The sequence below is a fragment of the Cloeon dipterum genome, chromosome X (assembly GCF_949628265.1).
Source record: "Cloeon dipterum chromosome X, ieCloDipt1.1, whole genome shotgun sequence".
Classification (NCBI taxonomy): domain Eukaryota; kingdom Metazoa; phylum Arthropoda; class Insecta; order Ephemeroptera; family Baetidae; genus Cloeon; species Cloeon dipterum.
Genome location: NC_088790.1, coordinates 16,395,160 through 16,416,162, shown reverse-complemented (window position 1 = coordinate 16,416,162; position 21,003 = coordinate 16,395,160). Strand labels below are relative to the sequence as shown.

The window sequence follows — 21,003 nt, the reverse complement described above, 5'->3', positions numbered from 1 at the left end:
TCAGAATTGACTGTAAGCGAGAGTGAAACTGAAGCTGTGCAAGACGAAAACTTGATTGCAATTGCAAGTGTCGATCAGCAGACTCCGTCTATGGATGACGACGCTGTCAAACAAGCAGAGCAAGCGTCCGAACCAGAACTGTCAGACAAGGCCGACACTGAGCTTGAAACCTTATCGAAACCAGAACAAGTGCCAGAAATCCAGGAAGAAGAAGTACTTGAAACTGCGGTCGAGACCGAGACTCAGGACGAAGTATCGACCGTCTCAGTGATCAAAACTGACGAGCCTGCTTCCTTGGAAATTCTGGAAACTGACACCAAAGAACCAGCACACGTGGATAGCAAGCCAATTAGTCCGGAGGAAGAAACGGAAACTCCGATTGCAGTTCCACACGTTGTTGAAGCGTCAGAGGAACAAATTGTGGAGCAGATCACAGTTCAATCTGAGTCAATTCCACCTGATGGAGTCAAATCAGACGAACTGGAGCAGACTCCAGAAACGCATACAGATCAAACTCTCGAGCCAGAAATTACTCTGCAAGATTCCGATTCAAAACCACTAACAATTACAGAAACCAAAGACGTTCAGGCCGAAAAATCGGTCTCCACTGACACTGAAAAGGAAACGGAAGCTATTTCCATCGCAGATACGACCGTTCTTGCTCCAGAGGTTTCTGGAATCGAACCTCAAGAACCAGAAATTGTCAAAGAAACGACTCAATCAGAATTGACTGTAAGCGAGAGTGAAACTGAAGCTGTGCAAGACGAAAACTTGATTGCAATTGCAAGTGTCAATCAGCAGACTCCGTCTTTGGATGACGACGCTGTCAAACAAGCAGAGCAAGCGTCCGAACCAGAAATGTCAGACAAGGCCGACACTGAGCTTGAAACCTTATCGAAACCAGAACAAGTGCCAGAAATCCAGGAAGAAGAAGTGCTTGAAACTGCGGTCGAGACCGAGACTCAGGACGAAGAATCGACCGTCTCAGTGATCAAAAATGACGAGCCTGCTTCCTTGGAAATCCAGGAAACTGACACCAAAGAACCAGCAAACGTGGATAGCAAGCCAATTAGTCCGGAGGAAGAAACGGAAACTCCGATTGCAGTTCCACACGTTGTTGAAGCGTCAGAGGAACAAATTGTGGAGCAGATCACAGTTCAATCTGAGTCAATTCCAGCTGATGGAGTCAAATCAGACGAACTGGAGCAGACTCCAGAAACGCAAACAGATCAAACTCTCGAGCCAGAAATTACTCTGCAAGATTCCGATTCAAAACCACTAACAATTACAGAAACCAAAGACGTTCAGGCCGAAAAATCGGTCTCCACTGACACTGAAAAGGAAACGGAAGCTATTTCCATCGCAGATACGACCGTTCTTGCTCCAGAGGTTTCTGGAATCGAACCTCAAGAACCAGAAATTGTCAAAGAAACGACTCAATCAGAATTGACTGTAAGCGAGAGTGAAACTGAAGCTGTGCAAGACGAAAACTTGATTGCAATTGCAAGTGACGATCAGCAGACTCCGTCTTTGGATGACGACGCTGTCAAACAAGCAGAGCAAGCGTCCGAACCAGAACTGTCAGACAAGGCCGACACTGAGCTTGAAACCTTATCGAAACCAGAACAGGTGCCAGAAATCCAGGAAGAAGAAGTACTTGAAACTGCGGTCGAGACCGAGACTCAGGACGAAGTATCGACCGTCTCAGTGATCAAAACTGACGAGCCTGCTTCCTTGGAAATCCAGGAAACTGACACCAAAGAACCAGCACACGTGGATAGCAAGCCAATTAGTCCGGAGGAAGAAACGGAAACTCCGATTGCAGTTCCACACGTTGTTGAAGCGTCAGAGGAACAAATTGTGGAGCAGATCACAGTTCAATCTGAGTCAATTCCAGCTGATGGAGTCATATCAGACGAACTGGTGCAGACTCCAGAAACGCAAACAGATCAAACTCTCGAGCCAGAGATTACTCTGCAAGATTCCGATTCAAAACCACTAACAATCACAGAAACCAAAGACGTTCAGGCCGAAAAATCGGTCTCCACTGACACTGAAAAGGAAACGGAAGCTATTTCCATCGCAGATACGACCGTTCTTGCTCCAGAGGTTTCTGGAATCGAACCTCAAGAACCAGAAATTGTCAAAGAAACGACTCAATCAGAATTGACTGTAAGCGAGAGTGAAACTGAAGCTGTGCAAGACGAAAACTTGATTGCAATTGTCGATCAGCAGACTCCGTCTATGGATGACGACGCTGTCAAACAAGCAGAGCAAGCGTCCGAACCAGAACTGTCAGACAAGGCCGACACTGAGCTTGAAACCTTATCGAAACCAGAACAAGTGCCAGAAATCCAGGAAGAAGAAGTACTTGAAACTGCGGTCGAGACCGAGACTCAGGACGAAGTATCGACCGTCTCAGTGATCAAAACTGACGAGCCTGCTTCCTTGGAAATTCTGGAAACTGACACCAAAGAACCAGCACACGTGGATAGCAAGCCAATTAGTCCGGAGGAAGAAACGGAAACTCCGATTGCAGTTCCACACGTTGTTGAAGCGTCAGAGGAACAAATTGTGGAGCAGATCACAGTTCAATCTAAGTCAATTCCAGCTGATGGAGTCAAATCAGACGAACTGGAGCAGACTCCAGAAACGCATACAGATCAAACTCTCGAGCCAGAAATTACTCTGCAAGATTCCGATTCAAAACCACTAACAATTACAGAAACCAAAGACGTTCAGGCCGAAAAATCGGTCTCCACTGACACTGAAAAGGAAACGGAAGCTATTTCCATCGCAGATACGACCGTTCTTGCTCCAGAGGTTTCTGGAATCGAACCTCAAGAACCAGAAATTGTCAAAGAAACGACTCAATCAGAATTGACTGTAAGCGAGAGTGAAACTGAAGCTGTGCAAGACGAAAACTTGATTGCAATTGCAAGTGTCAATCAGCAGACTCCGTCTTTGGATGACGACGCTGTCAAACAAGCAGAGCAAGCGTCCGAACCAGAAATGTCAGACAAGGCCGACACTGAGCTTGAAACCTTATCGAAACCAGAACAAGTGCCAGAAATCCAGGAAGAAGAAGTACTTGAAACTGCGGTCGAGACCGAGACTCAGGACGAAGAATCGACCGTCTCAGTGATCAAAAATGACGAGCCTGCTTCCTTGGAAATCCAGGAAACTGACACCAAAGAACCAGCAAACGTGGATAGCAAGCCAATTAGTCCGGAGGAAGAAACGGAAACTCCGATTGCAGTTCCACACGTTGTTGAAGCGTCAGAGGAACAAATTGTGGAGCAGATCACAGTTCAATCTGAGTCAATTCCAGCTGATGGAGTCAAATCAGACGAACTGGAGCAGACTCCAGAAACGCAAACAGATCAAACTCTCGAGCCAGAAATTACTCTGCAAGATTCCGATTCAAAACCACTAACAATTACAGAAACCAAAGACGTTCAGGCCGAAAAATCGGTCTCCACTGACACTGAAAAGGAAACGGAAGCTATTTCCATCGCAGATACGACCGTTCTTGCTCCAGAGGTTTCTGGAATCGAACCTCAAGAACCAGAAATTGTCAAAGAAACGACTCAATCAGAATTGACCGTAAGCGAGAGTGAAACTGAAGCTGTGCAAGACGAAAACTTGATTGCAATTGCAAGTGACGATCAGCAGACTCCGTCTTTGGATGACGACGCTGTCAAACAAGCAGAGCAAGCGTCCGAACCAGAAATGTCAGACAAGGCCGACACTGAGCTTGAAACCTTATCGAAACCAGAACAAGTGCCAGAAATCCAGGAAGAAGAAGTGCTTGAAACTGCGGTCGAGACCGAGACTCAGGACGAAGAATCGACCGTCTCAGTGATCAAAAATGACGAGCCTGCTTCCTTGGAAATCCAGGAAACTGACACCAAAGAACCAGCAAACGTGGATAGCAAGCCAATTAGTCCGGAGGAAGAAACGGAAACTCCGATTGCAGTTCCACACGTTGTTGAAGCGTCAGAGGAACAAATTGTGGAGCAGATCACAGTTCAATCTGAGTCAATTCCAGCTGATGGAGTCAAATCAGACGAACTGGAGCAGACTCCAGAAACGCAAACAGATCAAACTCTCGAGCCAGAAATTACTCTGCAAGATTCCGATTCAAAACCACTAACAATCACAGAAACCAAAGACGTTCAGGCCGAAAAATCGGTCTCCACTGACACTGAAAAGGAAACGGAAGCTATTTCCATCGCAGATACGACCGTTCTTGCTCCAGAGGTTTCTGGAATCGAACCTCAAGAACCAGAAATTGTCAAAGAAACGACTCAATCAGAATTGACTGTAAGCGAGAGTGAAACTGAAGCTGTGCAAGACGAAAACTTGATTGCAATTGCAAGTGACGATCAGCAGACTCCGTCTTTGGATGACGACGCTGTCAAACAAGCAGAGCAAGCGTCCGAACCAGAACTGTCAGACAAGGCCGACACTGAGCTTGAAACCTTATCGAAACCAGAACAAGTGCTAGAAATCCAGGAAGAAGAAGTACTTGAAACTGCGGTCGAGACCGAGACTCAGGAGGAAGAATCGACCGTCTCAGTGATCAAAACTGACGAGCCTGCTTCCTTGGAAATCCAGGAAACTGACACCAAAGAACCAGCACACGTGGATAGCAAGCCAATTAGTCCGGAGGAAGAAACGGAAACTCCGATTGCAGTTCCACACGTTGTTGAAGCGTCAGAGGAACAAATTGTGGAGCAGATCACAGTTCAATCTGAGTCAATTCCAGCTGATGGAGTCAAATCAGACGAACTGGTGCAGACTCCAGAAACGCAAACAGATCAAACTCTCGAGCCAGAGATTACTCTGCAAGATTCCGATTCAAAACCACTAACAATTACAGAAACCAAAGACGTTCAGGCCGAAAAATCGGTCTCCACTGACACTGAAAAGGAAACGGAAGCTATTTCCATCGCAGATACGACCGTTCTTGCTCCAGAGGTTTCTGGAATCGAACCTCAAGAACCAGAAATTGTCAAAGAAACGACTCAATCAGAATTGACTGTAAGCGAGAGTGAAACTGAAGCTGTGCAAGACGAAAACTTGATTGCAATTGCAAGTGACGATCAGCAGACTCCGTCTTTGGATGACGACGCTGTCAAACAAGCAGAGCAAGCGTCCGAACCAGAACTGTCAGACAAGGCCGACACTGAGCTTGAAACCTTATCGAAACCAGAACAAGTGCTAGAAATCCAGGAAGAAGAAGTACTTGAAACTGCGGTCGAGACCGAGACTCAGGAGGAAGAATCGACCGTCTCAGTGATCAAAACTGACGAGCCTGCTTCCTTGGAAATCCAGGAAACTGACACCAAAGAACCAGCAAACGTGGATAGCAAGCCAATTAGTCCGGAGGAAGAAACGGAAACTCCGATTGCAGTTCCACACGTTGTTGAAGCGTCAGAGGAACAAATTGTGGAGCAGATCACAGTTCAATCTGAGTCAATTCCAGCTGATGGAGTTAAATCAGACGAACTGGTGCAGACTCCAGAAACGCAAACAGATCAAACTCTCGAGCCAGAAATTACTCTGCAAGATTCCGATTCAAAACCACTAACAATTACAGAAACCAAAGTCGTAAAGGCCGAAAAATCGGTCTCCACTGACACTGAAAAGGAAACGGAAGCTATTTCCATCGCAGATACGACCGTTCTTGCTCCAGAGGTTTCTGGAATCGAACCTCAAGAACCAGAAATTGTCAAAGAAACGACTCAATCAGAATTGACTGTAAGCGAGAGTGAAACTGAAGCTGTGCAAGACGAAAACTTGATTGCAATTGCAAGTGTCGATCAGCAGACTCCGTCTATGGATGACGACGCTGTCAAACAAGCAGAGCAAGCGTCCGAACCAGAACTGTCAGACAAGGCCGACACTGAGCTTGAAACCTTATCGAAACCAGAACAAGTGCCAGAAAACCAGGAAGAAGAAGTACTTGAAACTGCGGTCGAGACCGAGACTCAGGACGAAGAATCGACCGTCTCAGTGATCAAAACTGACGAGCCTGCTTCCTTGGAAATCCAGGAAACTGACACCAAAGAACCAGCACACGTGGATAGCAAGCCAATTAGTCCGGAGGAAGAAACGGAAACTCCGATTGCAGTTCCACACGTTGTTGAAGCGTCAGAGGAACAAATTGTGGAGCAGATCACAGTTCAATCTGAGTCAATTCCAGCTGATGGAGTCAAATCAGACGAACTGGTGCAGACTCCAGAAACGCAAACAGATCAAACTCTCGAGCCAGAGATTACTCTGCAAGATTCCGATTCAAAACCACTAACAATTACAGAAACCAAAGACGTTCAGGCCGAAAAATCGGTCTCCACTGACACTGAAAAGGAAACGGAAGCTATTTCCATCGCAGATACGACCGTTCTAGCTCCAGAGGTTTCTGGAATCGAACCTCAAGAACCAGAAATTGTCAAAGAAACGACTCAATCAAAATTGACTGTAAGCGAGAGTGAAACTGAAGCTGTGCAAGACGAAAACTTGATTGCAATTGCAAGTGTCGATCAGCAGACTCCGTCTATGGATGACGACGCTGTCAAACAAGCAGAGCAAGCGTCCGAACCAGAACTGTCAGACAAGGCCGACACTGAGCTTGAAACCTTATCGAAACCAGAACAAGTGCCAGAAAACCAGGAAGAAGAAGTACTTGAAACTGCGGTCGAGACCGAGACTCAGGACGAAGAATCGACCGTCTCAGTGATCAAAACTGACGAGCCTGCTTCCTTGGAAATCCAGGAAACTGACACCAAAGAACCAGCACACGTGGATAGCAAGCCAATTAGTCCGGAGGAAGAAACGGAAACTCCGATTGCAGTTCCACACGTTGTTGAAGCGTCAGAGGAACAAATTGTGGAGCAGATCACAGTTCAATTTGAGTCAATTCCAGCTGATGGAGTCAAATCAGACGAACTGGTGCAGACTCCAGAAACGCAAACAGATCAAACTCTCGAGCCAGAGATTACTCTGCAAGATTCCGATTCAAAACCACTAACAATTACAGAAACCAAAGACGTTCAGGCCGAAAAATCGGTCTCCACTGACACTGAAAAGGAAACGGAAGCTATTTCCATCGCAGATACGACCGTTCTTGCTCCAGAGGTTTCTGGAATCGAACCTCAAGAACCAGAAATTGTCAAAGAAACGACTCAATCAGAATTGACTGTAAGCGAGAGTGAAACTGAAGCTGTGCAAGACGAAAACTTGATTGCAATTGCAAGTGACGATCAGCAGACTCCGTCTTTGGATGACGACGCTGTCAAACAAGCAGAGCAAGCGTCCGAACCAGAAATGTCAGACAAGGCCGACACTGAGCTTGAAACCTTATCGAAACCAGAACAAGTGCCAGAAATCCAGGAAGAAGAAGTGCTTGAAACTGCGGTCGAGACCGAGACTCAGGACGAAGAATCGACCGTCTCAGTGATCAAAAATGACGAGCCTGCTTCCTTGGAAATCCAGGAAACTGACACCAAAGAACCAGCAAACGTGGATAGCAAGCCAATTAGTCCGGAGGAAGAAACGGAAACTCCGATTGCAGTTCCACACGTTGTTGAAGCGTCAGAGGAACAAATTGTGGAGCAGATCACAGTTCAATCTGAGTCAATTCCAGCTGATGGAGTCAAATCAGACGAACTGGAGCAGACTCCAGAAACGCAAACAGATCAAACTCTCGAGCCAGAAATTACTCTGCAAGATTCCGATTCAAAACCACTAACAATCACAGAAACCAAAGACGTAAAGACCGAAAAATCGGTCTCCACTGACACTGAAAAGGAAACGGAAGCTATTTCCATCGCAGATACGACCGTTCTTGCTCCAGAGGTTTCTGGAATCGAACCTCAAGAACCAGAAATTGTCAAAGAAACGACTCAATCAGAATTGACTGTAAGCGAGAGTGAAACTGAAGCTGTGCAAGACGAAAACTTGATTGCAATTGCAAGTGACGATCAGCAGACTCCGTCTTTGGATGACGACGCTGTCAAACAAGCAGAGCAAGCGTCCGAACCAGAACTGTCAGACAAGGCCGACACTGAGCTTGAAACCTTATCGAAACCAGAACAAGTGCTAGAAATCCAGGAAGAAGAAGTACTTGAAACTGCGGTCGAGACCGAGACTCAGGAGGAAGAATCGACCGTCTCAGTGATCAAAACTGACGAGCCTGCTTCCTTGGAAATCCAGGAAACTGACACCAAAGAACCAGCAAACGTGGATAGCAAGCCAATTAGTCCGGAGGAAGAAACGGAAACTCCGATTGCAGTTCCACACGTTGTTGAAGCGTCAGAGGAACAAATTGTGGAGCAGATCACAGTTCAATCTGAGTCAATTCCAGCTGATGGAGTTAAATCAGACGAACTGGTGCAGACTCCAGAAACGCAAACAGATCAAACTCTCGAGCCAGAAATTACTCTGCAAGATTCCGATTCAAAACCACTAACAATTACAGAAACCAAAGACGTTCAGGCCGAAAAATCGGTCTCCACTGACACTGAAAAGGAAACGGAAGCTATTTCCATCGCAGATACGACCGTTCTTGCTCCAGAGGTTTCTGGAATCGAACCTCAAGAACCAGAAATTGTCAAAGAAACGACTCAATCAGAATTGACTGTAAGCGAGAGTGAAACTGAAGCTGTGCAAGACGAAAACTTGATTGCAATTGCAAGTGACGATCAGCAGACTCCGTCTTTGGATGACGACGCTGTCAAACAAGCAGAGCAAGCGTCCGAACCAGAACTGTCAGACAAGGCCGACACTGAGCTTGAAACCTTATCGAAACCAGAACAAGTGCTAGAAATCCAGGAAGAAGAAGTACTTGAAACTGCGGTCGAGACCGAGACTCAGGAGGAAGAATCGACCGTCTCAGTGATCAAAACTGACGAGCCTGCTTCCTTGGAAATCCAGGAAACTGACACCAAAGAACCAGCACACGTGGATAGCAAGCCAATTAGTCCGGAGGAAGAAACGGAAACTCCGATTGCAGTTCCACACGTTGTTGAAGCGTCAGAGGAACAAATTGTGGAGCAGATCACAGTTCAATCTGAGTCAATTCCAGCTGATGGAGTCAAATCAGACGAACTGGTGCAGACTCCAGAAACGCAAACAGATCAAACTCTCGAGCCAGAGATTACTCTGCAAGATTCCGATTCAAAACCACTAACAATTACAGAAACCAAAGACGTTCAGGCCGAAAAATCGGTCTCCACTGACACTGAAAAGGAAACGGAAGCTATTTCCATCGCAGATACGACCGTTCTTGCTCCAGAGGTTTCTGGAATCGAACCTCAAGAACCAGAAATTGTCAAAGAAACGACTCAATCAGAATTGACTGTAAGCGAGAGTGAAACTGAAGCTGTGCAAGACGAAAACTTGATTGCAATTGCAAGTGACGATCAGCAGACTCCGTCTTTGGATGACGACGCTGTCAAACAAGCAGAGCAAGCGTCCGAACCAGAACTGTCAGACAAGGCCGACACTGAGCTTGAAACCTTATCGAAACCAGAACAAGTGCTAGAAATCCAGGAAGAAGAAGTACTTGAAACTGCGGTCGAGACCGAGACTCAGGAGGAAGAATCGACCGTCTCAGTGATCAAAACTGACGAGCCTGCTTCCTTGGAAATCCAGGAAACTGACACCAAAGAACCAGCAAACGTGGATAGCAAGCCAATTAGTCCGGAGGAAGAAACGGAAACTCCGATTGCAGTTCCACACGTTGTTGAAGCGTCAGAGGAACAAATTGTGGAGCAGATCACAGTTCAATCTGAGTCAATTCCAGCTGATGGAGTTAAATCAGACGAACTGGTGCAGACTCCAGAAACGCAAACAGATCAAACTCTCGAGCCAGAAATTACTCTGCAAGATTCCGATTCAAAACCACTAACAATTACAGAAACCAAAGTCGTAAAGGCCGAAAAATCGGTCTCCACTGACACTGAAAAGGAAACGGAAGCTATTTCCATCGCAGATACGACCGTTCTTGCTCCAGAGGTTTCTGGAATCGAACCTCAAGAACCAGAAATTGTCAAAGAAACGACTCAATCAGAATTGACTGTAAGCGAGAGTGAAACTGAAGCTGTGCAAGACGAAAACTTGATTGCAATTGCAAGTGTCGATCAGCAGACTCCGTCTATGGATGACGACGCTGTCAAACAAGCAGAGCAAGCGTCCGAACCAGAACTGTCAGACAAGGCCGACACTGAGCTTGAAACCTTATCGAAACCAGAACAAGTGCCAGAAAACCAGGAAGAAGAAGTACTTGAAACTGCGGTCGAGACCGAGACTCAGGACGAAGAATCGACCGTCTCAGTGATCAAAACTGACGAGCCTGCTTCCTTGGAAATCCAGGAAACTGACACCAAAGAACCAGCACACGTGGATAGCAAGCCAATTAGTCCGGAGGAAGAAACGGAAACTCCGATTGCAGTTCCACACGTTGTTGAAGCGTTTGAGGAACAAATTGTGGAGCAGATCACAGTTCAATCTGAGTCAATTCCAGCTGATGGAGTCAAATCAGACGAACTGGTGCAGACTCCAGAAACGCAAACAGATCAAACTCTCGAGCCAGAGATTACTCTGCAAGATTCCGATTCAAAACCACTAACAATTACAGAAACCAAAGACGTTCAGGCCGAAAAATCGGTCTCCACTGACACTGAAAAGGAAACGGAAGCTATTTCCATCGCAGATACGACCGTTCTAGCTCCAGAGGTTTCTGGAATCGAACCTCAAGAACCAGAAATTGTCAAAGAAACGACTCAATCAAAATTGACTGTAAGCGAGAGTGAAACTGAAGCTGTGCAAGACGAAAACTTGATTGCAATTGCAAGTGTCGATCAGCAGACTCCGTCTATGGATGACGACGCTGTCAAACAAGCAGAGCAAGCGTCCGAACCAGAACTGTCAGACAAGGCCGACACTGAGCTTGAAACCTTATCGAAACCAGAACAAGTGCCAGAAAACCAGGAAGAAGAAGTACTTGAAACTGCGGTCGAGACCGAGACTCAGGACGAAGAATCGACCGTCTCAGTGATCAAAACTGACGAGCCTGCTTCCTTGGAAATCCAGGAAACTGACACCAAAGAACCAGCACACGTGGATAGCAAGCCAATTAGTCCGGAGGAAGAAACGGAAACTCCGATTGCAGTTCCACACGTTGTTGAAGCGTCAGAGGAACAAATTGTGGAGCAGATCACAGTTCAATTTGAGTCAATTCCAGCTGATGGAGTCAAATCAGACGAACTGGTGCAGACTCCAGAAACGCAAACAGATCAAACTCTCGAGCCAGAGATTACTCTGCAAGATTCCGATTCAAAACCACTAACAATTACAGAAACCAAAGACGTTCAGGCCGAAAAATCGGTCTCCACTGACACTGAAAAGGAAACGGAAGCTATTTCCATCGCAGATACGACCGTTCTTGCTCCAGAGGTTTCTGGAATCGAACCTCAAGAACCAGAAATTGTCAAAGAAACGACTCAATCAGAATTGACTGTAAGCGAGAGTGAAACTGAAGCTGTGCAAGACGAAAACTTGATTGCAATTGCAAGTGACGATCAGCAGACTCCGTCTTTGGATGACGACGCTGTCAAACAAGCAGAGCAAGCGTCCGAACCAGAAATGTCAGACAAGGCCGACACTGAGCTTGAAACCTTATCGAAACCAGAACAAGTGCCAGAAATCCAGGAAGAAGAAGTGCTTGAAACTGCGGTCGAGACCGAGACTCAGGACGAAGAATCGACCGTCTCAGTGATCAAAAATGACGAGCCTGCTTCCTTGGAAATCCAGGAAACTGACACCAAAGAACCAGCAAACGTGGATAGCAAGCCAATTAGTCCGGAGGAAGAAACGGAAACTCCGATTGCAGTTCCACACGTTGTTGAAGCGTCAGAGGAACAAATTGTGGAGCAGATCACAGTTCAATCTGAGTCAATTCCAGCTGATGGAGTCAAATCAGACGAACTGGAGCAGACTCCAGAAACGCAAACAGATCAAACTCTCGAGCCAGAAATTACTCTGCAAGATTCCGATTCAAAACCACTAACAATCACAGAAACCAAAGACGTAAAGACCGAAAAATCGGTCTCCACTGACACTGAAAAGGAAACGGAAGCTATTTCCATCGCAGATACGACCGTTCTTGCTCCAGAGGTTTCTGGAATCGAACCTCAAGAACCAGAAATTGTCAAAGAAACGACTCAATCAGAATTGACTGTAAGCGAGAGTGAAACTGAAGCTGTGCAAGACGAAAACTTGATTGCAATTGCAAGTGACGATCAGCAGACTCCGTCTTTGGATGACGACGCTGTCAAACAAGCAGAGCAAGCGTCCGAACCAGAACTGTCAGACAAGGCCGACACTGAGCTTGAAACCTTATCGAAACCAGAACAAGTGCTAGAAATCCAGGAAGAAGAAGTACTTGAAACTGCGGTCGAGACCGAGACTCAGGAGGAAGAATCGACCGTCTCAGTGATCAAAACTGACGAGCCTGCTTCCTTGGAAATCCAGGAAACTGACACCAAAGAACCAGCAAACGTGGATAGCAAGCCAATTAGTCCGGAGGAAGAAACGGAAACTCCGATTGCAGTTCCACACGTTGTTGAAGCGTCAGAGGAACAAATTGTGGAGCAGATCACAGTTCAATCTGAGTCAATTCCAGCTGATGGAGTTAAATCAGACGAACTGGTGCAGACTCCAGAAACGCAAACAGATCAAACTCTCGAGCCAGAAATTACTCTGCAAGATTCCGATTCAAAACCACTAACAATTACAGAAACCAAAGTCGTAAAGGCCGAAAAATCGGTCTCCACTGACACTGAAAAGGAAACGGAAGCTATTTCCATCGCAGATACGACCGTTCTTGCTCCAGAGGTTTCTGGAATCGAACCTCAAGAACCAGAAATTGTCAAAGAAACGACTCAATCAGAATTGACTGTAAGCGAGAGTGAAACTGAAGCTGTGCAAGACGAAAACTTGATTGCAATTGCAAGTGTCGATCAGCAGACTCCGTCTATGGATGACGACGCTGTCAAACAAGCAGAGCAAGCGTCCGAACCAGAACTGTCAGACAAGGCCGACACTGAGCTTGAAACCTTATCGAAACCAGAACAAGTGCCAGAAAACCAGGAAGAAGAAGTACTTGAAACTGCGGTCGAGACCGAGACTCAGGACGAAGAATCGACCGTCTCAGTGATCAAAACTGACGAGCCTGCTTCCTTGGAAATCCAGGAAACTGACACCAAAGAACCAGCACACGTGGATAGCAAGCCAATTAGTCCGGAGGAAGAAACGGAAACTCCGATTGCAGTTCCACACGTTGTTGAAGCGTCAGAGGAACAAATTGTGGAGCAGATCACAGTTCAATCTGAGTCAATTCCAGCTGATGGAGTCAAATCAGACGAACTGGTGCAGACTCCAGAAACGCAAACAGATCAAACTCTCGAGCCAGAGATTACTCTGCAAGATTCCGATTCAAAACCACTAACAATTACAGAAACCAAAGACGTTCAGGCCGAAAAATCGGTCTCCACTGACACTGAAAAGGAAACGGAAGCTATTTCCATCGCAGATACGACCGTTCTAGCTCCAGAGGTTTCTGGAATCGAACCTCAAGAACCAGAAATTGTCAAAGAAACGACTCAATCAAAATTGACTGTAAGCGAGAGTGAAACTGAAGCTGTGCAAGACGAAAACTTGATTGCAATTGCAAGTGTCGATCAGCAGACTCCGTCTATGGATGACGACGCTGTCAAACAAGCAGAGCAAGCGTCCGAACCAGAACTGTCAGACAAGGCCGACACTGAGCTTGAAACCTTATCGAAACCAGAACAAGTGCCAGAAAACCAGGAAGAAGAAGTACTTGAAACTGCGGTCGAGACCGAGACTCAGGACGAAGAATCGACCGTCTCAGTGATCAAAACTGACGAGCCTGCTTCCTTGGAAATCCAGGAAACTGACACCAAAGAACCAGCACACGTGGATAGCAAGCCAATTAGTCCGGAGGAAGAAACGGAAACTCCGATTGCAGTTCCACACGTTGTTGAAGCGTCAGAGGAACAAATTGTGGAGCAGATCACAGTTCAATTTGAGTCAATTCCAGCTGATGGAGTCAAATCAGACGAACTGGTGCAGACTCCAGAAACGCAAACAGATCAAACTCTCGAGCCAGAGATTACTCTGCAAGATTCCGATTCAAAACCACTAACAATTACAGAAACCAAAGACGTTCAGGCCGAAAAATCGGTCTCCACTGACACTGAAAAGGAAACGGAAGCTATTTCCATCGCAGATACGACCGTTCTTGCTCCAGAGGTTTCTGGAATCGAACCTCAAGAACCAGAAATTGTCAAAGAAACGACTCAATCAGAATTGACTGTAAGCGAGAGTGAAACTGAAGCTGTGCAAGACGAAAACTTGATTGCAATTGTCGATCAGCAGACTCCGTCTTTGGATGACGACGCTGTCAAACAAGCAGAGCAAGCGTCCGAACCAGAACTGTCAGACAAGGCCGACACTGAGCTTGAAACCTTATCGAAACCAGAACAAGTGCCAGAAATCCAGGAAGAAGTACTTGAAACTGCGGTCGAGACCGAGACTCAGGACGAAGAATCGACCGTCTCAGTGATCAAAACTGACGAGCCTGCTTCCTTGGAAATCCAGGAAACTGACACCAAAGAACCAGCACATGTGGATAGCAAGCCAATTAGTCCGGAGGAAGAAACGGAAACTCCGATTGCAGTTCCACACGTTGTTGAAGCGTCAGAGGAACAAATCGTGGAGCAGATCAAAGTTCAATCTGAGTCAATTCCAGCTGATGGAGTTAAATCAGACGAACTGGTGCAGACTCCAGAAACGCAAACAGATCAAACTCTCGAGCCAGAAATTACTCTGCAAGATTCCGATTCAAAACCACTAACAATTACAGAAACCAAAGTCGTAAAGGCCGAAAAATCGGTCTCCACTGACACTGAAAAGGAAACGGAAGCTATTTCCATCGCAGATACGACCGTTCTTGCTCCAGAGGTTTCTGGAATCGAACCTCAAGAACCAGAAATTGTCAAAGAAACGACTCAATCAGAATTGACTGTAAGCGAGAGTGAAACTGAAGCTGTGCAAGACGAAAACTTGATTGCAATTGCAAGTGTCGATCAGCAGACTCCGTCTATGGATGACGACGCTGTCAAACAAGCAGAGCAAGCGTCCGAACCAGAACTGTCAGACAAGGCCGACACTGAGCTTGAAACCTTATCGAAACCAGAACAAGTGCCAGAAAACCAGGAAGAAGAAGTACTTGAAACTGCGGTCGAGACCGAGACTCAGGACGAAGAATCGACCGTCTCAGTGATCAAAACTGACGAGCCTGCTTCCTTGGAAATCCAGGAAACTGACACCAAAGAACCAGCACACGTGGATAGCAAGCCAATTAGTCCGGAGGAAGAAACGGAAACTCCGATTGCAGTTCCACACGTTGTTGAAGCGTCAGAGGAACAAATTGTGGAGCAGATCACAGTTCAATCTGAGTCAATTCCAGCTGATGGAGTCAAATCAGACGAACTGGTGCAGACTCCAGAAACGCAAACAGATCAAACTCTCGAGCCAGAGATTACTCTGCAAGATTCCGATTCAAAACCACTAACAATTACAGAAACCAAAGACGTTCAGGCCGAAAAATCGGTCTCCACTGACACTGAAAAGGAAACGGAAGCTATTTCCATCGCAGATACGACCGTTCTAGCTCCAGAGGTTTCTGGAATCGAACCTCAAGAACCAGAAATTGTCAAAGAAACGACTCAATCAAAATTGACTGTAAGCGAGAGTGAAACTGAAGCTGTGCAAGACGAAAACTTGATTGCAATTGCAAGTGTCGATCAGCAGACTCCGTCTATGGATGACGACGCTGTCAAACAAGCAGAGCAAGCGTCCGAACCAGAACTGTCAGACAAGGCCGACACTGAGCTTGAAACCTTATCGAAACCAGAACAAGTGCCAGAAAACCAGGAAGAAGAAGTACTTGAAACTGCGGTCGAGACCGAGACTCAGGACGAAGAATCGACCGTCTCAGTGATCAAAACTGACGAGCCTGCTTCCTTGGAAATCCAGGAAACTGACACCAAAGAACCAGCACACGTGGATAGCAAGCCAATTAGTCCGGAGGAAGAAACGGAAACTCCGATTGCAGTTCCACACGTTGTTGAAGCGTCAGAGGAACAAATTGTGGAGCAGATCACAGTTCAATCTGAGTCAATTCCAGCTGATGGAGTCAAATCAGACGAACTGGTGCAGACTCCAGAAACGCAAACAGATCAAACTCTCGAGCCAGAGATTACTCTGCAAGATTCCGATTCAAAACCACTAACAATTACAGAAACCAAAGACGTTCAGGCCGAAAAATCGGTCTCCACTGACACTGAAAAGGAAACGGAAGCTATTTCCATCGCAGATACGACCGTTCTTGCTCCAGAGGTTTCTGGAATCGAACCTCAAGAACCAGAAATTGTCAAAGAAACGACTCAATCAGAATTGACTGTAAGCGAGAGTGAAACTGAAGCTGTGCAAGACGAAAACTTGATTGCAATTGTCGATCAGCAGACTCCGTCTTTGGATGACGACGCTGTCAAACAAGCAGAGCAAGCGTCCGAACCAGAACTGTCAGACAAGGCCGACACTGAGCTTGAAACCTTATCGAAACCAGAACAAGTGCCAGAAATCCAGGAAGAAGTACTTGAAACTGCGGTCGAGACCGAGACTCAGGACGAAGAATCGACCGTCTCAGTGATCAAAACTGACGAGCCTGCTTCCTTGGAAATCCAGGAAACTGACACCAAAGAACCAGCACATGTGGATAGCAAGCCAATTAGTCCGGAGGAAGAAACGGAAACTCCGATTGCAGTTCCACACGTTGTTGAAGCGTCAGAGGAACAAATCGTGGAGCAGATCAAAGTTCAATCTGAGTCAATTCCAGCTGATGGAGTCAAATCAGACGAAGTGGTGCAGACTCCAGAAAAGCATTCCGAACAAAGTCTCGAGCCAGAAAATTTGTTATTAGAAATTGTAGATATCGTAAAATCTGCTTCTGTGAATGAATTTATGTTGGATGATTTACTTTTAGTTTCTGATGTGATAAAGCATTCTGACGGCACTCAGGAAGAATTACCTCAGAATATTGTTAGTATTGATGAAGAATTGGTATCAGAATTAGTAGAAGAAACATCAAATACTCTGTTTTCTGAGGATATTGAAACCAAAAAAGTTGAAAAGTCAGTGGACTCTAATGTTGAAATAGAACATGGTATCAGTATGAATGATGATGTTATTGAAATTACAATGACTGAAAAACCAAAGAAAGAATTTATTGAGGGAGTTCTATTTTCTCTGGATAGTGGCGAGACGTTTGCTAAACTATCAACTGCATCGAAAAAGGTATTTTGCAAGTGTGAAAATATTTCATCCGAGGAAAAAACTTTGAAAAGTAAACCACCTTCGAAAATTCCAGTTAAAAAACAAACTGGTACCCTTAAAAAATCAACTATTACCAAGTCTCAGACTTCAACTTCCAAAAAGAATGAAAGAAAGCATTTAGAAGCACCAAGTACATCGAAATCAAAGGATATTAGAAGCAAAAGCAGAGAAGGGCTAACTATGAGCTTTGAAACAAAGCCGAAAGATAGGAATTTACATTTGTATGACAGCAATCGTTCTGGTTGGCTGCTCAAGAGAGACGACAGGGTTCATTCAGACAGGCCTGTTATATTCCCTCATTCGTCTTCCTCTCCCACATCAATTTCAAAATCTAAAACGTCTACTGAAAAGGTTGTATCAGTTGCTTCTGAAATTTTTCAGGAACGAAAAACTGGCCTTGTTAAATCTAAAGACGCTAAGAGACATACTGATTCCAATCAGTCAAAAATTATTACTACTGAAGTTTTCACTAGAACTGTTAATACCACATCTAATGGGATTGAAGTAGTATTTAAAGAGCCGAAGAAACAGTTTTCACCAACTAAAACTTTTGGCAAGGGTTCAAAAAGTAGGAAAGATAATTTGAACTACGCACAAATTTCTGAAAAGTCACATTCCGCATCCGAGAAACACGTTTCACATTTCCCACCTCCCGGTTCTCCAGTTAAATCTATGAAAGAGGCAGAATTAGATTCTCCTGCCAAATCTAAAGAAGAGCAAATTTCCCCTTTGTTAGACATTCAGACTGTAACACCTACCAGAGTGAAACACAAATTTGAATACAAGCAGCAGAGTGAGGAAGGTAAATTCGAGCATTCAATTAAATCTGAATGCAATAGCATGGCTGATGATTTGAATATTTTTGTATCTGATATTGTTTATCTTTTTACTTCCGACACGTCTTCCCTTGAGCACAAAATTAGCCTGACATTGTCTAGAGCTCTAGATATGAAAACAAAGTCAAATGCATGCAAACAAGTTTCACGCAGTTCAGCAACTCAAATTCGTGAAGATTCAACTTATACAGGCAGTAAACAAAAAGATGTAATTTTATCACAGGTAATGGAACCCAATCAACGCAAGAGAGAAGTCCCAGAGATTTCAGTTACAAAAGCTGCGCGCCAAAACGATCAAGTGATTGAGATCGACAAAGATGCTCTCTCGGACGTGGAGTATATCGATTTCCAAGATTCAGAAAAACCTCTTATTATGAATGCTGTGATCGTTGACGAAGACATCTCATCTGACGAAGAAGGGGCAACAATCCGAAGTCGAAGGCCGAAACGCAAGGTTTCACGAAAAACAAAAAATAAACTCCACGTAGCGGAGAGAACCGATGACTGTTTGACAGACACGGAAGATATGGACGATGGGCAGTTGCTGTATGATATTCCTGATATTAATTTTCAGGATATCCAACATTTGGACTCTAGTCCAATTGAAACTCTTCAAGAATCACATGAAGATGGTATTGTAACCATATCATATCCTACACCATCTTCTCTAGCACTAGTGGCTGATGATATTGACGGAACAACAGACGTAGAGGATTTTATGGGCTCAAACGAAGATTTACAAGTTTTTGCCGCAGACCGAAATTTTGTTAGCCCTGAGCCACCAACCTACGATTTTGGAATCGTCGAAGATACTGAGAGGTTGAAAAATGAGAAAAGAATGAAAATCCCAGAAATTACTAGAAGTGGACTGACTGATACTGAGGAACTTTTCTTAGACGAGAAGTTTCCACTGAAGAAGAAAAGAAGCAAAAGCAGACAAAAGAGGCATGCAGGAGGAAATTTGCTAGCACCTAATGCTCGACCCGTTGGTGAATCTGAATCTGACGCAAATCTTTCCAGCGATGGAATGTCTGATAATTCAAATGCAACTGCGACTTCAATGCAACTATTGGACGAACTCAGGTTGCCGGAAAACTTAGAAGACGGAAAGACCGACAATGAAGACTTTGATTTGACCTCTGCATCAGAGACAGATTTGCCAAATGAAGAACATGATGATGAAAATTTGCTCCAACACTATGAAACCGGACATGTTCTAGCAGTTTCTGAGGGAACTGGAAGAATGGCTAATAATGATCATAAACTGGAGCAGATATTAAAGAAAAGAGCAACACTTGCAACGCCAGAGAGCCGCAATGATATGGGACACACTGATGTCGAAGATGTTGAAGGTTCCGCAGATGAAGCATTCTCTCCTCTCAGGTCTGCATCACCAGCAATGGAGGACTTCTCGTCTACAGTTGAAATGAAAAGTGCAGCAGTTTTAGATTACGAAGCACCAGAGGAAATACATTATCTAAAAGCAACACAGAATACATCTGACACTCTAACAGACGTAGAGGACATGGATGTTTCTAGAAGGAATTCGTTTGTCCGCGAAGTCGAAGATAAATTGTCTATTAATGACTCGAAGAATGAAGTTTGTGTTTGCTATTCCGATGGAAAGAGAGGGAACAACATTTGCGTATGTGTCAACAAAAACGGAGGATCTCTTAGTCTAAAACATGGTGAGGCAAGAGGAAGTATTAAGGTGTACGGATCTAGAAGTAGAGCAGCTAGTTCAATTCGATGTAGCGAGCTAAGCATTACAAAAACAGAAGACGGTTACCAAACAACAATGTTTGTAGAAAAGATAACAAATCCTCTAATTGTGCAGCCAAAAGAAATGATGTATGTTAATATACCAGCAACCTACGAATTTTTGTGCCAGTCCATATGTGCTGAAGGAACTATTGATAAAATGCTATTGTTGTGCTGCATTCAGAGTATAGCTTACAAGGTTTCCAGAGGAAAAGTAGATATTATAAAACTGCCAGTAAGTATGAAAGGCAGGCGAGGAAATGTTTCTGATTTGATTTCGAAATTTGAAAAAATATCTAATAGACTACCAAAAGGTTTCCGACGTCCTGCATTTACAAGAGAAAACATAGCAGTCTTATCTAAGGCCCTAATAAAACCTGTTATAAGTTTTACTTGCTTGAACGATAGAATGAAAAGTCCAAACCGTCTAGCCCCATCGAGTATTCAGGAAACGGAAGCTTTCAAGGCATTAAATTTGAAAATACTGGAAACAAGAAAGAAAGAAGATAACTATCGGTCGAAAAGAGGCAATAACAGTAAAGATTTGGAACCGGTTGTCAGCAGAAAAAGAAAAGGTAACAATTTCAGCTTTTTATTTGGTGGCAGAAACACCTGGGCTTTAGAAGGCAATTAAGGTAGTATTTTTAAACACAAATAACAAAGCTTCAAAATGCATGCTTGAATTGAATCAAATCATACGAGCGAATGTTATATCCTGATGCCATTGATTTATCTGATTTCAGATGCTGAAGGTGGAACCGGAGATTCTATGGTGAAAGGTAATCATATCATATATCATGCATGAAACTGCTTATTGAGCATTAGTGAGCGAAATTAACAACTTAATATTGTAACATACACACTACAAATTTACCCACTCGAAAAAAGAGCAAGCCCTTTAATTTTAAAATCAAAA

General features: G+C 44.7%; 4 protein-coding genes across 20 annotated transcripts in view; all 4 read left to right on the top strand.

The window, feature by feature from the left end:
- The window catches only part of LOC135945086 (microtubule-associated protein futsch-like), a 40,841-nt gene extending 28,021 nt beyond the window's left edge, over positions 1-12,820 (top strand). Inside the window, exons 19-33 of the mRNA XM_065492498.1 lie at positions 802-1,053; positions 1,522-2,094; positions 2,956-3,207; positions 3,676-3,927; positions 4,396-4,647; positions 5,116-5,688; positions 6,343-6,486; positions 7,276-7,776; positions 7,996-8,247; positions 8,716-8,967; positions 9,436-10,008; positions 10,663-10,806; positions 11,596-12,096; positions 12,316-12,717; positions 12,806-12,820. Of these exons, the coding sequence (XP_065348570.1) occupies positions 802-1,053; positions 1,522-2,094; positions 2,956-3,207; positions 3,676-3,927; positions 4,396-4,647; positions 5,116-5,688; positions 6,343-6,486; positions 7,276-7,776; positions 7,996-8,247; positions 8,716-8,967; positions 9,436-10,008; positions 10,663-10,806; positions 11,596-12,096; positions 12,316-12,717; positions 12,806-12,820 (4,938 nt within the window). The remainder of the gene's footprint in view (positions 1-801; positions 1,054-1,521; positions 2,095-2,955; positions 3,208-3,675; positions 3,928-4,395; positions 4,648-5,115; positions 5,689-6,342; positions 6,487-7,275; positions 7,777-7,995; positions 8,248-8,715; positions 8,968-9,435; positions 10,009-10,662; positions 10,807-11,595; positions 12,097-12,315; positions 12,718-12,805) is intronic.
- Ank2 (Ankyrin 2) overlaps positions 1-21,003 on the top strand; it is a 114,946-nt gene that overhangs the window by 85,666 nt on the left and 8,277 nt on the right. For 14 of the 17 annotated variants that reach the window (XM_065492762.1, XM_065492760.1, XM_065492761.1 and 11 more), the window contains one exon: positions 20,831-20,866. The exons of 1 other annotated variant lie outside the window; for it this stretch is intronic. In XM_065492762.1, coding sequence (XP_065348834.1) covers positions 20,831-20,866 — 36 coding nt within the window. Of the gene's footprint in view, positions 1-18,549; positions 18,786-20,830; positions 20,867-21,003 lie in introns of those variants that run through there. 2 more of the 17 variants (XM_065492772.1, XM_065492770.1) reach the window with 2 other exon arrangements.
- LOC135945084 (zinc metalloprotease ZmpB-like) lies at positions 13,011-14,971 on the top strand. The gene is made up of 3 exons (XM_065492497.1): positions 13,011-14,335; positions 14,654-14,868; positions 14,957-14,971. Exons 1-3 carry the CDS (start codon positions 13,045-13,047, stop codon positions 14,969-14,971), a joined length of 1,521 nt encoding a protein of 506 aa, XP_065348569.1. The 5' UTR covers positions 13,011-13,044.
- On the top strand, positions 15,162-17,152 carry LOC135945083 (zinc metalloprotease ZmpB-like). Its single transcript, XM_065492496.1, has 3 exons — positions 15,162-16,486; positions 16,805-17,091; positions 17,141-17,152. Exons 1-3 carry the CDS (start codon positions 15,196-15,198, stop codon positions 17,150-17,152), a joined length of 1,590 nt encoding a protein of 529 aa, XP_065348568.1. The 5' UTR covers positions 15,162-15,195.